General features: G+C 31.4%; 1 protein-coding gene across 1 annotated transcript; it reads right to left on the reverse strand.

Moving 5' to 3' along the window:
* Positions 1-342: 342 nt before the first annotated feature.
* LOC126740468 (uncharacterized) lies at positions 343-12,508 on the reverse strand. Its single transcript, XM_050446499.1, has 9 exons — positions 12,118-12,508; positions 11,773-12,045; positions 11,441-11,661; positions 7,171-7,356; positions 6,738-7,010; positions 6,419-6,672; positions 3,347-3,503; positions 2,762-3,079; positions 343-726 (listed from the first exon to the last, which is right to left on the reverse strand). Exons 1-9 carry the CDS (start codon positions 12,411-12,413, stop codon positions 608-610), a joined length of 2,097 nt encoding a protein of 698 aa, XP_050302456.1. The 5' UTR covers positions 12,414-12,508; the 3' UTR covers positions 343-607.
* Between the last annotated feature and the right edge of the window lie 4,553 nt (positions 12,509-17,061).

Genomic DNA, 17,061 nt, shown 5'->3' on the forward strand with positions numbered 1-17,061 from the left:
ATTGTATTTTTTGCTTTGTGATGTACTTTTTATGATTTATAGCGTTTATATTATTCCTATTTTGAAACTTAATATAGTATAGATAATTAGGTTAGATGGAAGAACAGGCATTTAGATATCTGAATCTTTGTGCGCTGAATTTCGCCTTTAAACTATTAACTTTGTAATTGTATTTTTCCCCTAAATAAAAGTCCTTTATTATTTTATGATTATTATTATAATGCATTTAAAATAAATGTCATCAATAATTTAATGAATATTAAAAAAACTCGTAAAAGACATTTATGAAGAAAAATGGCTTTAACATAAAACAATAGGGATGCATATCACTTACCAGATCTGTCTATTGAAAATAGTAGACACAATTTAATCGTGAGGCGATTGAGTATGTAGATGCAGTAATAATATTTATGTAGATGCTATTTTCTTTGTTTGTTTTTTGGTGGAAATAAGTAATGAGATTAGACTAATAAAAATTCTTTGGTGCTGTGAAGGCCTTTCATATTTATAACTTAGAGCCCCCACTGACCTACAGACTACAATAGAATCTTAGTACTAACATGCACTTGACCTTATATGCAATCAGTACCAAACATAAGGTCCTCTACTATTTACATAAAGGATTCCATCCGGATTTTGGTCTTACAGCCCTCAACTCCAACCATTGTTCTTGATTCGGTACGTACATTTCAGCAGGCATTTGATGGTGTTGGTTATTATCGTCTTCTAAAAAAAATATATAGAGTTAATAAGTCCAGTATAATATGGTAGATTGTCTACTGGTATTCTGCCCTGCTAAGGCAAGTTGTCCTAACTGCAAAAATGGTTTTTAAGATTAAGACGGTTTTGCACATAAATGGCGATAATCTTTCGGCCTACGTGTATTTGAAATACCCGAAATAGTACTATTCATTCTGGCCTAACTGCAAAAACTGCAAGGATTCCTAAAACGAATTGTCTTAAATAGATTTTAGAAAAAGTTTATGATTTTACTGATTTTAGAGACTCAGTTCAAAATGCCAAATCAAGGAAAGTTAATGTCTTGGAAATTACTGCAAATATTTTTTTTACTTTTACTGATTATACTTCAAAGCAGAAGCTACAGAAACTTAATGACCGCGTTTATTTAAAAAATATAATTTAAATAAATTTTGAAAGAGGTTGTAAATTTTTATATTATAAAGAAAATGGACATCAACTGATGAACTTGAAAAGACAAACAAAGAAATGCTCCTAAGGGAATTAATTTAATTAGAAAAAACAATTTAATCAGTAAATTAAAGGATCATATACTAACAAACAGGCTTTTATTTTGGGAAAATCTACCGATTTCAATAATAACTGAAAATGAATAGTTTTAAAAATTACAGGATGTTTGGTGCATCATTTGGCAAATTCAATTGGCTGAAAGAAGAGTTAAAAATGTCTTCTTCTTTTAGCCAATTCAATTTTGTAAATAATGAACCCAACACCCTGTATATGTACCTTGTCATCTATTTTTGTTTAAGTTGTTTTAGGCTCAAGAGTTGCTATTATTTGATTTGGTATTATTTGTTTTTCACTTTTTCGGATTTTGTATTTTTCTGTTGTTTAAATTGTCCTAACTAGAAATATTTTGGAGAATAAAGAGAATTAATAAACCTAACCCTAAATTGACGTAATGTGTTATTTTTTTACCATATATTTCAGAAAAAAAAATTCGGATTAAATAAGTAAAAAAAGTGCATACAAATACATTAAAATGAGAGATTTCTCAAAACTACTACTTAGCAGTTAGGACAACTTGCGTAAGCAGAGCAGTATTGTAGTAATGCTCACTCGCTAAAAATCCCTGAAACGTTTTATATTTCCAGTTTTTTAGCAAAAGTGAAACTTATTCTATGTATGTTCTAAAACTAAGGTTTTTCTGGGTGAAATATATATTTTTTTAAAGAATTAAGAAATATAGACCAAATTTGTAGAGAATTAAATTTTCCCAGTTTATCTCCTAGTGTCACAATTTTAAAACGAGTAAAAGCTAGAGGATACCAAAGTTCTCAACAATAGGCTTGTCGGACTCTGGTAAAAAAATGATTTTTTTTTTGACTAATTTCATATCCCCTATATTAACATAAACTGATTAATGAACTGAAAGAGAATTTTACGCTGTGACTCAAGAAGATACATTACTATAGATAATTTTATCATCTATGTCTCGAATTGTCGATTTATTGGAAAGCTACGGAGAAATCCTTGAAAATTGTGTAAACCTCACACTTATATTTTTACAGATTTCTGACAAAAAGTCAGTATAATAAAAATATTAGTTATTGTCGATCTGCTTTCGCCAAAACCATGCTGCTCCAAAGAATTGATAAAAAATTGTATAGAAGAGTGAAGATTTTGGACATTAATAATAACATTATAAAATTAATAATATTAAATTTATCTCTTTTTTTGTTAAATTTTTGATGTCTCACATGTTTTGTAGTTTTGTGAAAAAATTCCTAATTACAATAAATTATAAAAAATATGTGACCAAAAGAGTAAAAGAACCAATGTACCTTGAAGAATAAAGCTCCTGCTGCAGTACACCAACATCTGTTCTGGGTGTTAAATTAGGTTTTTAGACTAGTATTAAACTCAAAAAATTAAATGGTCTTTATCAACGGACCGACTAAATCAAATCATGAGATTTTCACCTCATTAAAACTATTGATATGCACTGACTAATAAACTTTATTAACTACAGTGGTTTGAACACTTTTTTGTCTATATTTACCACTTGCTCGCATATTTTGAGCTGTCATCTTCAATCTCTCTCCAGGTCTTCTAAGTAACAATTTGCCAACACCTTCACACCTTCGCAATACCTCATTTTTCAGGAGTTGTTTTTTCATTTGATCAGTCATACAGTCGCAATCCTGAATCCATATGGTAACGTATCCGAAATCGCAGAGAAGCTGCAAGGCGCCCCATGGAGAAAATTTAATTTTGTTGTTATAAATGTGATCCAGCCAGGATTCGCATATTAAAGTTAAGACCATATTACAGATTGAGTCGTTATCTGTAGATTTTATAACGGGTAATAACATTTTATCTAAAAGAGAAAAATGGATTTAGTACCATGGTCATTTGAGATAGAGAATTAGGCTTGATCACATGATCTGGCTCCAGTCTCCGTACTATACTTTTTGTGTTAGTAATTTCTAAAAAATTTAACAATTTTAGAAAAAGATATGTTAAAATGATGCTTGAAATTTTTGACCCTTTCAATGTTAAATCATAGTTAATTCCTGGAATGTCAGTAGACTTTTCCTGATGAGGGTAAACACAGAAAATTCCTTAAACCTTCCCATTCACTTACCTAGGTAAATCTTAACATAGTTGTTAGGTACAAAAGCAATCTCATAGTCTTGTTCCAGTTTCCAAGATAATTTATTCGGAAATACCATTTGTAGATTGGCTAAGTTTATTATTTTGCAAATTGATGCCAAACAGTCGACGCATTTATCAGGAGTTTCCTAAAAAACATTTTTTTTTTGTATTTTTTTTAAGTATTAAAAATTTGCTATTTTGAACTAATTTTTTTCTACAATTTTATTGTATATAGAAATAACAAGGTAATGTTCAATTTCCATTCTTAAGTTGTCATAATTATGTCAGTTTAAAGTATCCTAAGAAATGGTAATAAAATGATGCTTTTTCTAAGTTAGTGGATGAACTACGCAAAGGAAACACGATTTTCAGAAGATCCAGAAAGTATTTTATAAATCAAAAGGAGACAAGACATTAAATTTTTTCTGTTGAACATATAAACTACGTGAAAAAATTTCCTTTTGAGTATTTTTTTGAAATGATGTTAGGTACTTGTGTAGATCCAAACTTCATAAAAACTGGAAAGATATTGGCAACGCCGGGAATACCAGCTGTTCTTTGTTATTAATGACGCAAGTGGACACACCGCACGACATCTCTGGAGATGCGTGGAAGGTTCTACCGAATATACAAGGAACCGCTAGTAGGCTAGTTGACAATTTAGTTCGGAATATTGGCGCAATATTAAATCGGGTATAAATAGTAGTTAATAAATGTGGTGTAAATAAATCTTTCTAGTAGTCTTAAGTGATCCTGTTTACTGGTATAAGTGTGTAAATAAATCAGTTGACTATTTTTATGAATCGAGTGTTTTAATTCACAACTAACGAATGGTAAAAACGCTGCAGTACTATAACAATTTTAAGAATATTCAGATACTAATAGAGAGAAATGGGCTGCATTGGATGACAAAAATTTGAAAAAACGTGATAAGCTCAACAACTTCAGAGAGTTCAAACTTCATAATAATAAACATGTTGGCTCTAAAGAAGACACAAACAGGTGACGAACCTTCCGTTCTATAAATGTTCTGAAATATGAATATTCTAGGAACATACGTCTATTGGATGATCTGTGTGGCAATGTTATAGCCCTTTAACAAGTTATCATCATTGGATCGTCAGCAAACTCCATGCAAACACCAACTTACCATAGATACTGTTGTTCTAAAGCAAGCACAGATAGACAGAAATTAATTATGTATTTACAAAAAAATCAGATGGGCCATTAAACTCCTGGAATACACCAGTACTTCTAGAGTCTTAAAGTGGTCAGACGCCAGTTTGAATGAACTGAATAGACTAACCCGTCGTCTAATCACAAAATTCCGATATCTTCACATAAAGCAAGGCTGTACCTCCCTGAAGGAGAAAGAGGGAGGGACTGTTAAATATGTATAAACTCAGAAGAAAAATTTAAGGCAACGGTTGCTCAAGTCCGAAGACAGTCTAATTAAGTTATAGTAGCGCCAATAGTAGTCAAGGAATAGTCAAGATGAATTCGCAACAACAAGATTACGACCAGAAACGAAGAATAAACTTCATGGCGGATAAATCTTGCATGGTAAATTTCCCAAACATTATATCAAGAAAACATTGACTAAATAGCTTTTTTGGCATGGCTCAGTGCAGTAAATTATATCCAGAACCAGAGGACTTCCTGGCAGCTATTTAAGACTGACTTGTAAAAACACACAACTATGAGAAACATTTTTTGAAACTAAACAGAGAGTAAAAATGTAGAAGCAGGCAGCGAATCTATTGATTATCTTTGTAGGTACAACCAAGTAGCAAAGATTCAGCACCCAAAATTAAAAGGATTGTTAAATAATTGTCCACCATAATACAAATATTAACCTGCAGCAGTATTAGAATCAGACCTAGCAGCTGTCTATTGGGACAGCCTAATAACAACGGACAGAACTGTAGATTATAATAGACCGAAGGATCAGAAGTTTGGAATAATAATTGACATCGCAGTGCCATTGGTTCATAATATTCCGAAAAATGAGTAACCAATAACCAAGTGCGAACTTGGTAGGAGAACAGAATGTCTGATGAAGGTCTAATGCCTAAAACATTCAAGAAATATTATCAGAAAATGGAACTACCACAAAAGATCGCAGGATGTGAAATTGTCCTAAATGGCTCTTTAGACGCTCTATCATAGAAGTAAAGGCACTGTTTAAGCCGAAGAAGCCGTTTTATTAAAACTAGTTGGAATGTAACTTTATGGCGCTTAACTCCTTAACCTAGCCTAACCTCACCACTAACAACATTCCAGGGTACAATAAATCATTCTATAGATATATACATTATCTTGCAAATACCATTTAAACTGATTATAAATAAAACAAGTTAAGGTAATATAACTAAAAGAGGTAAATAAAAAAAATATAAGAGCGGACACGAATGAAAATAAAGACAGATATCATGTCCACCAAACTACTAAACATTTTTTAAATTCACTCACAAATTTATAGTTTTGAGAGAAGTTTTTGAAAAATCTTTTTTAAAGTTTTCTTTCCGGTGCTTTTTTTAGGTATATACAAAACATATTAATGCATAGTTTTCTACTATTGGACATGTTAAGACATGTGGCATGTAGTGTAAACAGCGTTACAATGATTGAAGTGGTTGAACACCCGAAAATCTCTTAATCATATTTTTATATCCTTCCGACAAAAAATCCTCAGAAAATGATAATAAGACCAGCGCCAAATAAGCATTTTTTCGCTTTTAAGTTATATAATCTTAAACCTGCAAATTATTTTCAATATCCGAACCCAAACTCTGGACGTGAGTCACACAAGGAATTTATCGACAGCTTATCTGAACATTATCGACCTGGAAATTCAATTTTAGATAACTTTTCTGTTTAATTCATTACCTAAAAAGGAATGAAATTGATTTTGAAAGAGTTAACTTTTAGATGTTGACGGAAGATAAAGCAACATCCAATTTATTTAAAAAGAATGACTAATAGAGTTAAGTATCATCCGCGTAAAGATGCTAAGTGCATATTTAGTGTAGATGCTTCATGCAGTAATAGAGAAACTTACCTTTAATTTTTCAATATTTACTTTAACTTCTGATTTTAGTTTTGCTCTCATCAAAGCACACATTTTTATTTGAACATCTAATCCTTTCTTGGTAAAGTCCATTGAGTGGTCGTTAAGTCTTAAATCCGTGAGCACGCTCAAAAAATTCACAGTGTTTACGTGAGTGATCTCAAAAAATTCTTTTACACTCCAATTATTTGCCAGACTCCTACATTCATTGATTACCCATAACCTGGTCGTGTGAATGCTGTGATCTAAAAGTTGTACATATTGTATTTACCTTGCTTCTCTGTCAAAGTAAAGAATAGTACCTGCTTACCTAATCTATGTAAAACTGGTATTTGTTCTACCAATGGAAGTTCGTCTAAAGGAGCGCCAATGATCCAATCGGTTGTTACCTCACATAAATTACTTAACACCACAAGTTCTTGTAATAAATTAAAAATTGACTGTCCGGTATGTGAGTTATACGTAGACTTAGTCGTTATAAGTACTTCTCGAAAATTCTGGTCCCAAAGTGTTAGAGCTACGTGAAGGCCAAGTGCATCTGCTAGACTAGTTAATGCGGAGAGAATCACTGAAGGAATGCTAGCTAGAAAAACCAAAATTCTTTCATTTTTCCAATCTCATTGGGCCTAGAGGTAATTCCTTCAAGAAATTGGTAGAATAGAGGTAGAAATTTAGTTATTAGTCTATAAGGCTAAACTAAAGTGTTATCTTCATTAAGAGCTAAAGTCACTATTCTCACCTACCAGTGGAAACAAGATTATTTATCCATTCTCTGAGATGTTGGGCGGATCTAGGAGGTCTAGCATATAACGGGCAGGTAGCCCACCATAAAATGACGTGTTCTAAATAATTGCCAACTTCGGCCCATAATATTTGTTCGTAGTACTCAAGAGCTTGAGCAGTAACTCTTGTGATGAGTTTAGGATTGCCTAAAATATTTTAATATTTGATTTTACATTTTATTTTTTTATTTAATAATGGTTAAGTTTTGTGTTTTAGTACTTAAAAATTAAAAAAATTACAAATTTACGTATAAATATAAAAAGTAAGGATACATACACTTTTAAAATTATCAAATTATAATCCAATATCAATAAGTTGTAATGTAATAGGATATTATATTACGATATTCATTGATTAAACTATAAGTATAGCGTTTGACATAGTTTGTCATGAATAAAATTGGTATCATATCAAGGATTCAGCGTGTCGAAATAAATAGTATATAAAGTCTACAGAATATAAATAAAAGTTTCCCTTAAGTAATGGGTGGTGTACCGGGACCATTTTTTTTAAGATAATGACACTATATACATATTCCCCAACCTGCATAGCCTTCTGAATGACTGCTTATATTTATGATGTTATCGGTCAGGGCCAAAAAAGTGAATAACTATATTTTTATGGAATTTAAATTCAAAAGTTATTTATTTACCATAAAAATTTACTTTCTCGAGCGATGCACATTAAAGTGAAACATCTAAAAAGGTGGCCAAAAATAAAAATCATAATGAAACTGTTTTAAAATTTGTATACTTATGATTTCCGGGTTCAAAGTGCGGATCCAATATGGCTGTGATGATTTAAGAAAATTGCTTTTATAAGCGGAAAAATTATCACTCGAGGGTTTTTGGGTTCGGAAAAATCAAATTTGAAAAAGTCATTTCGAAATCAAGATGGCAAATGCAATATGGCGGTGGGGATATACAAAAATTACTGTCGAACATGCAAAAAGTAAGGTTTGGAGTCAGAAGGCTCGAACTTATTGTCATAATGATAAGGTTGCACTTGATAGCAGATATGATATGGCACATCCGCATAAATAACGTTGAATGCACAAAATTTGGTACACAGAGGGTTTTTGGGCCTAAAAAGTTGAATTCGATATTTGAATTTTGAAAAAATGATTAAAAAATTACTTTGAGATGTGCGAAACTAAACATGAAAATTACATAACATCAGGTAGTTTAAAATAAGGTCGTTCTAACGCCGAGTAGCGTACGTTTTGGAATGTATATATTATTTTTGATTACAATGAAGCATTCGGAGACAAATGATAATCCGTACAAAATATACAAACGTTGAAATAAAACAGGGTTAGTAAGGTAACCTAGTGCAAAGCATTCATCATAGCATAACAAAGTCAAAATCATAGTCCTGAGTTTGCTTCGGATCATTAACAACTTCTATAGGAGTATCAAGTGTTTCTGCAGGTTTGCTTACTGTCATATTTCAGCATGCAAATGGAATTTGTACAAAAAGGGCTATCACATCGTTAACATAACAAGAAAAATTAAATTAAACGTGAACGTTTTATAAGCTTTAAATTAAAAATTTTGAATTATTGATATTTACAAGTTTTCGTTAAACAAATAAAAGGTAAGAAATTATCTGCTATTTAGGTATAGTCATGCAGATTTATGTAATATCACTCAGCAACTATTTGCAAGTGAATCTGACACTATATAGAGAAAATTACTCTAAACATTTAGGTCATCATTCTTCGCTTACACAAACAACCATATTAATGTTTATCAACGATTTCGAAATATTTGACTTAATTGCAAATTCTTGTTCAGTAAGTCTAAAGACCTTATCACCGTACCTATATTTCAATATTCCGACTATCCACATAGATCTTGGGAATGTGCCTACTACAGATTGACAATATTAATTCAGTATCATGGAAAGCTGTATAAAAAATTGTATGATGTACTTTTTGAATCACCAATACTCAACAAAACAAGTTTATGTATACAACCAACACAACATAATGTTCTCAAAACATCACTTTTTAATTTACATAGAGGATAACAAAATACTATGCTACTGATATTAGCTGAAACTTAGTTTTTAAAGTACTGGCCATATCATAATACAAAATAGAGCAAGAATATTAGACTTTTCGTATATGATAAATGAGCAACAAATAATGTTGCTTTTAAGCTACGTTCCAGCTAGTAAGTTCCAGCCTTATCTATTTCGTAAAATTATACACTAAAGACGTACAACTTCGAAATTGTAACATAAATTTTTCAATTTTTTGTGCAACTTTTTAGCAGCTGCAGACCACTGTAAGACGGTTTTATTGGTATGAGGTCTAGGTGGACACTAGTGGCATTGCATAACAAATTATGGTAACTTTAATTGAATTTTTATATATCGCAAAGGATTAGATATTTGTATAAAAATATGTAGATAATAATATAATTACATTGATCAAAATATACCTATTTAAATTCAGCCCCGCCTACTGTCGTGTAGGAATACATCGTTTTGAATAGGTTCTATTGGAAAAAAGTCTGACTTTTTTCCAGGAGATAAAAGTAAAAGTAAATTAATAAGTAAGACGCAGATGAGTAATAAGTTACGTTCCTCTGTAGTAATCATGTCCATTTAAGTCCTGCATCAGTTCATGGTTGTTACGAGTGAATTTATTATATTTAAGTATCTTATGAACACTATTTTTATTTAATCCTGTAGTTCTAAGTTGACTGTTAGACAATTATTGCATAGACAAAGAACAGTTACTTGGATCGTCTCAATATTAACAACTTTATGAGATGTTTTCTCTTTCATCTCACCTCTATCTGCCTAGGTTTTTCTGCCATTAGACAGTTATTAATAGAATAACGTAGTATTTAACGAACATTATATCCAGAATCAAAGGACCTTTTAAATTACGCTCCTGGTGGTTAAATCGAATTAAAATATACCAGTAATGTATAACTTGCAAATGGGTCAAAAAATTTCAGAATAGCAGCAATAAAGTAATAAGAAAACTTCGGAAGCGTGTAAGAAGAACTGAAAAAACCAATTCATACAAATTGGATCAGATGGAAGATATGAAGGTGATTTTAGACACTTACTAAAATAATTGTAACCATTGTAATGAGCCAATTTTCCGAGATGATAATTGATTTTAGAGTCAAACATCATAAATTAACTTAATGAAATGATGCTTGTATTCAGTGACCCAAACTAATCAATTCAGGCAGTAATATAAAAATAAAACGGGAATTGGAAAACTGGAACATGACGAAAAAACGATTTATCAAATATGATACTCGTATTTCTCGTGAACAAAATCCATACTGGTTATTACATCTAATGTGTTCGAAATGTTAGTGCAAGTACTCGGGACTACCGTTCATTAGTATCTGCCGTCGCCTCGTTTAGGAGAATAACTTAGCAGTTTAATATTGTAAATTGTGTAATGGTGCCATTAAGACTTGTTAGTGTATAATATGTAGTGTGCTATTGCAAAGATACTACATTGTCGTAATTATTTGAAAATGGCTTACGAAAAGTCACAAGAACATTTGGAACTATTGTAATTGTACAGAAACTATTGTTCGATAAAAAATTAGAGGAACAATGTGATAGGAAATCCGATATAAATTACTTCGTCAATCCATCGAGTAAGAGTGAGTCTGATTATGACATTCGTGTGCGTAAAAAGAAAACAAATAGTGGATCCTAATGCTCCATCTACTAGTTTGGATGTTCCAGGCAGCAGAAAGAACATAACAATACAAAGTAAAAAAAGTTACAAAAAAAAAGATTGTTTTCAAAAATACATAGTACCTGTAGAGCACCAATGCATATACGACAAGCTTTTAGACTTAATAACTTACCTTAAAATTGTATAAACGTCTTGGATCATATGTTTTTAATAATTATTATAAAGAAACTTTAAAAAATCAATGCTATTCCTATTTTCTGATATGACGTCGATAGGTCCAATCGGTCATGCAGGATCGTAATAAAAAATAACCCGTTATATTTAGTAGAACAAATTACTACTTAAAACTAACTTAACAAGATGATTTAGGCAGTAATTGGAAAATTAAATTCAGTAGAGGAGTGGTACTAAGAAGTTTATCATTTTTTTCCATAGTTTATTTCTAAACCATGATGGTATATTATCTATAACATCTATTATATTTAAAATCTCCTTACAATATATTTCGACTAAACTTAGATTTCTTTCTTTAAACACGACTAACGTACCAACTTTACTGCATTTGGGCAACGCACTGTCCAGCAGGGCAGGTGCTGTCTTTTGGGTGACCTGTAGAAGATTAATGGCATATTGTTCTTCGAAAGAAATCAATTTTTCGATATTAGCGAAGCGACCTACGCTTTCATCATCATTAATTGTTGATTTTTCCTTATTGGTCAAACTCTGGCTTAAATTTTCCAATGGAGGCGTTAAGTGTTTAGTTAAAGCCCTGCAATTGAAAATATTCTGAGTAAACATATAGTTCTATCAACAGATTATTATTGAAAACTGAAATAGCTTATTCTAAAGGTTTATTTTTAAGCAATACAATTATATTTACATATATATTTCTATGCTCGAATCCTCAGAACTACTTCCATCTTCCGAATTATGAGAATCACTCATTCTATATGTTTCCAGAAGACAGTCTATTAATTTGTGACAGCAATCCTCAGCTCTATGTACGGATAAAAGTTTTAATATTCTTGTAACAGAGATCTCTTTGTTGGGAAACATGATGTATGGACAAGTGTTGTTGAATACTTTATTACATCCCGTCGATAGGCTGTAGGTAGTATTCAGTTTTATTAAGTTATTGTGCGCTGTTGATAATCTATAAAAAATAAATAGTTCTTTAATAAATTAGATTATTATTATTATATTGGCTTAATATTTTATTACGTACCTTAAAATTAATATTAAATTTTCTTCTCCTTGGGTCATATATAAATAGGCCATATTTGTAATAAATCCTTGTAACATATAACACACCTGAAGGATAAGTTTTCGCAGCATATTTTTAAAAACTTTTAATTTCTCCATTAGCAGTACATGCTTTTTGATGCTTTTCATATCTTGAAAGCATATCTCGAATTTCTTTACTATATCTTCTAAGTTATTGACGATATCTTTAATTTCCTGTATTAAAAATGGTGCATTATTATTTATGTCAGCGCTATAGTGAATATTACAAATATTCATTTCATAATGCCCAAATTAAACTTTATTTAGTTTTTAACACAATAAAAATCTTACTATGGCCCTGCCTTAACGCTGGCCCTTCTATGATATACAAGTCAAATTGAGTCCGACAGCTTTGGCTTGAAAAAATTATTCGAGAGCAATTACAAATAATTTAACTTAACAAGTCTAAAAACTAATAATCTTTTTTAAAATGCAATCTATCAAATTTACAAATTAGATCTATTGAAATGCTCGGTATACAATTAATATGCAGGGTCTGCATGAGGTAGTGCGTAAATCCTTCCTCCACAAGAGATGTAATAGAATCACTTCTTTAGTGTTTGCGTTATTGATGAACTCTTTATTGAAATTCATCATCTTCTTCAGCAGTAAATAGGCGACAGTTCATGAGTGACGTCTGAAATACCGACAAGTCCATGGCTAGTTTCACCCAATTTCTTGTCCTTGTCATTTATAGTTTGGATGTTTCTTAGTTCGTCAAAGTTAATATTTTTAAATTCAAAGGGTCCAAAAACTTTTATGCTGTGAGTCCTAACATTCCAGTCAAATGGTAGCTTTTGCAGCTCTATATAGTTCAACGAGTTTTACTGTAATGTTAACTACTAATTTGGAGGTCCTGGATGTATATGGTACAGCTGGTGTAGAGTTCTAGGAGAAAAAGGCTTTGGATTGGAATGTTGTCCATTTTATATAGATTTCTGCTATCGACTATCCCTTTTTTTGTTCAGGTTTCTGGATTTTTAAAGACTTAATATCGGTCTGCACAGCCGGGCATTTTCAAGAGTGTTTTAAATACAGCATCATCTGAATTTCATATCGTGGATCTTCAGATACGCTAAGGGTGCTGCTTTCAAGGGTGCACTTTTAAGGGTGTGCTAGCAAAGTAGCGTTCCATTTATTTATCCTAGCTTATCCTAGGATCTTATATCCTAAATGTTCTCAATGTTCAGTTGTGCGGGGTTCCTGGAATTCCGACAGATACAGGTACGACGATTTTTGTTCTTTGAAAGTTTCTGCAGTTTTTTTTACATACCCAGGGGCTGTAGCGTTTGATGACCAAACCAACCAACCAATGTATAAAAGCAGAAAAAAGAGCGAATTTTCTCCTATTGAAAAGACCGAACCACCGACTGTACCTATTAAATAAAAGCTTCGGGCATTTGCTTTAAAAATATAAATTTATATGATAACTAGTACAACTAACTTAACTTGCCTAAAGACTAATAATCAGTTTTACAATGCAATCAAATGTATGATATATATTTGCTGACACAGGTTTGTTATACAACTATGTAACTCGAATTTATTAAATTATGATGTGACAGGACAGTATTTAAATCTTGAAAAAGTTAGAAAATAAAAGAATAACTAAAAAATTTAAACAAATTATAAATTTTCGAATTTATCCATAAAAAATTAATTTTTGCAAAGCCGTTTTAATTTTTCCCGGCCTTAAAATAATTTAAAACCAATTTTATAATTAAACACGCATTTTTTACGATATATCCTGAAATGCAAAAAGGAGCTGAAAAGCAATAAAATTGTTCAGGTCAAGCACCCGAAACAAAAATACTTAAATACTAATAAACATTATGTAAATTACACAATAATTAAAATAATTAACAATATTAAAAATATTTCGAAAAGAAAATCGAAATTTACATAAATAAAGGCTTCTCTTGCCCTTCAAAAAAGAGGGGCATCAAAAACCTAACCTTAACATACGAGCCTAACACTAACATGTATTGTAACGGTATTGTTAACACCCAGAAACCAGCTGATTGTGCATCATTCTGGAAGGACACAAGTGGCACACCGCACGACGTCTCGAAGATTATGGAGAATCTTCCGGAACAGCGTTCTGTCGAGTATATAAGGAGTTGCATCGCCAATAGTAGTCGGTTGTCATTTCAGTGAAATTCGGAATATTAGCGCGAGATTTAAATAGTTGTAAATAAATACAGTAAAAATAAATATCTTTAGTAGTCATGAGTGATTGTATTTTTAGAGTGTAGGTAAACTAGTTAACTATTTTCGATTGTTTTAATTTACGCTTAACGAATGGGAAAAACGCTACAGTATTATATCTAATTAATCGATTGAAGGTTATGATTTAAAAGGTAAGATTTTATTTTTCTTTTAACATGCGTAATTGTTAATGATCCTTTAGTTGTCGGGAATATAATAGTACAATATATAAAAAGCTGCTTTCAAACATAGACTTTAATGCCGAGCATACCCATACCTTATATGGGTTAATAGTACTTCCTCAGGAATATGAGGATTTAGAGTATCGGATGTCCATACTATATCGAATTTTGTTGGTGAAATATAGCGGCTTCTTAGTTTTATAATTTTTTTGTGAGAAAAAAATTAAAGAATGCAACTTTCTGCCCTTTTTTATATCAAGTTTGTGGGAAACAGGTTGGTGCTTTTTTATTCTACAAGGATATTTTAGATATGATTTTTGAACTTTTTTTTTTATTCTGTTTTCTTCGGTTTGGGTCAGACAAGAACCATATACTGCATCACAGTAATACAACCATAAGAGCTAAATTTTTAGAACAAAGTGAAATTGGCACAATATTTTGGTAAATCGCTAAGTTCATCCTCCTTCTAAGCTCCGACTTATTTTTATCAAAGTAGAGTACTGCTGATTTATTTGGATTTATACTTAAATTATGTTCTATAAAAGTCGTGACTTTAGATGATGAGCCCTGATGATTTTGCAACAAAAACCTTCCATCTAAATAATTTTCTATCACACCTACTGATTTTTCGGAGAATTCTAAGTGAGAAAGGATGGCTAGTGAAACTCATGATTAATGGTTTGGGAAGCCTTAAAGTAATTTAGAAGGACCAAAGCAGTAGCTTTTCCAGCATTATTCTCTCTCTCAAAATATCGTAGCATGGGCAGAGGCGCAGACCATACACTGGTGTAAATCCCGTATTTATGTTCTAAAATTCTAAAGGCATTTAAGTGTTATTAGTGTGGTTATATTTAGCGAGTTTAGTACTTTTAGCGAGTTTAGTTTTGGTAAAAGTGGTAGGGCAAACGTTTTTTAGGTAACATGTATTATTGTTATTCGTAATGTATAGCAGAATTTTTGGACAATACATTGTTAAAATTTGATAATTAATCAAATCTGCGCCAAATGATAAAAATTTTAAAGAATATAATTGGCTTCTCACCTCACCAACACAAATGGTGAGAAAATAAAAAAAGATCTATAAAATTAGCTTTTTTATTTTGTTGTTAGAAGGATCTAATGTCTTTGTTTGCCATTGTTTCAGAACCTAAATACTGTCCAAGAAAATCATTAATTTATCTAGAATTTTTTATTATATCGAGGTTCTTAAGATGCTTTCAAATTAATAAATATTTAATTATTTGCTTTACTTGTATGCAAATAAATTTTTATTTCCTAGTGCAGTATTTGCACTAGTACAGGGAGATGCCCGCCTACTTAATGCTGTTTGTTATATCGCGGTCTTTTAGTTTTCTGAGATCTTTTCACTCTTAAGGCTTCGTCGTCATTCTTTTTTTTAAAGTACCGAGAAACATCCTTTGTACTATTCTTGTATAGTTGGCTTCTTCCAATGTACTGGTGTTTGTACGTCGATCCTGTCCTAGTATCCGCCTCAAGGGACTTAAGATGTCTTCTATAGACTGTTTAGGTCTCATATCCGCATGTTAAATAAAATATTATGACAGCAGATAATGAGCTTAATTTAAACAGTGTCTTTGAGTAACTGCTGAATCATAGACTCGTTTCAGCAGTGCTGACATAGACAGTGCTGACATATCTCAGTCAACACATGGAGAGAAATGAGCCAATTAAATCAACTGCCTCGCAGGAATGGTTTCAAATAACAATTGGCTTGAAATGCATGAGTCGATTGAAAATTATTTCAAAACTTAAAACAACAATATAAATTCGGGAAGGTCACTTTAAAAAGTCTTAAAAACACATAACTCACGTTATGGAGAAGTTCCATAGAAGAGTAAAAAGAACAGCGGATTTAAGTAAAAATGCCTTAAACTAGATATTCCTCTATTTATTTTTACAATATATATTGTCAAATTCAAACTCTGTTTCAAGCTTATATGTAACAACGATTTAAATCAATCTTTATCAAACGCCTTTTAAAAATCAGGATACATAAACTCTATTTATTCATGTCCAATGAATACATCATTACTTAAAGTAACATCACTAACGTTGCGATGAATCAGATGGTAAAATTCCACGTTAGTGAATGAACACATGGATCTTTCGCTAACACGGATTCATAAAGGGCAGGTAACTACTACGAATTAAGTTACTATCACCGAATTCATTTTCGACTTAATTAACTTAAGTTCAGGTAAGTAAGTTAACAATTTGCTTACTATTTAACTAAACGCATTCAGCATGCTATGGTCATGGCTCGAATAAAATAATCCCCACATCCGATGTGTGCCAGAGCCTAATTGTGAGACCAGTATTTTTTAGTTCATTCATAAATAATCTTTTAAAATAATAATGAAATATATTTTAAAATAAACAACAATCTGATTGTCTATTACTTCAAAATGATCTAAGCTTAATAAACAACTAGTGTACTAATAATACGCTACTATTTAATGTTGTCAATCATATCC

The sequence above is a fragment of the Anthonomus grandis genome, chromosome 9 (assembly GCF_022605725.1).
Source record: "Anthonomus grandis grandis chromosome 9, icAntGran1.3, whole genome shotgun sequence".
NCBI lineage: Eukaryota > Metazoa > Arthropoda > Insecta > Coleoptera > Curculionidae > Anthonomus > Anthonomus grandis.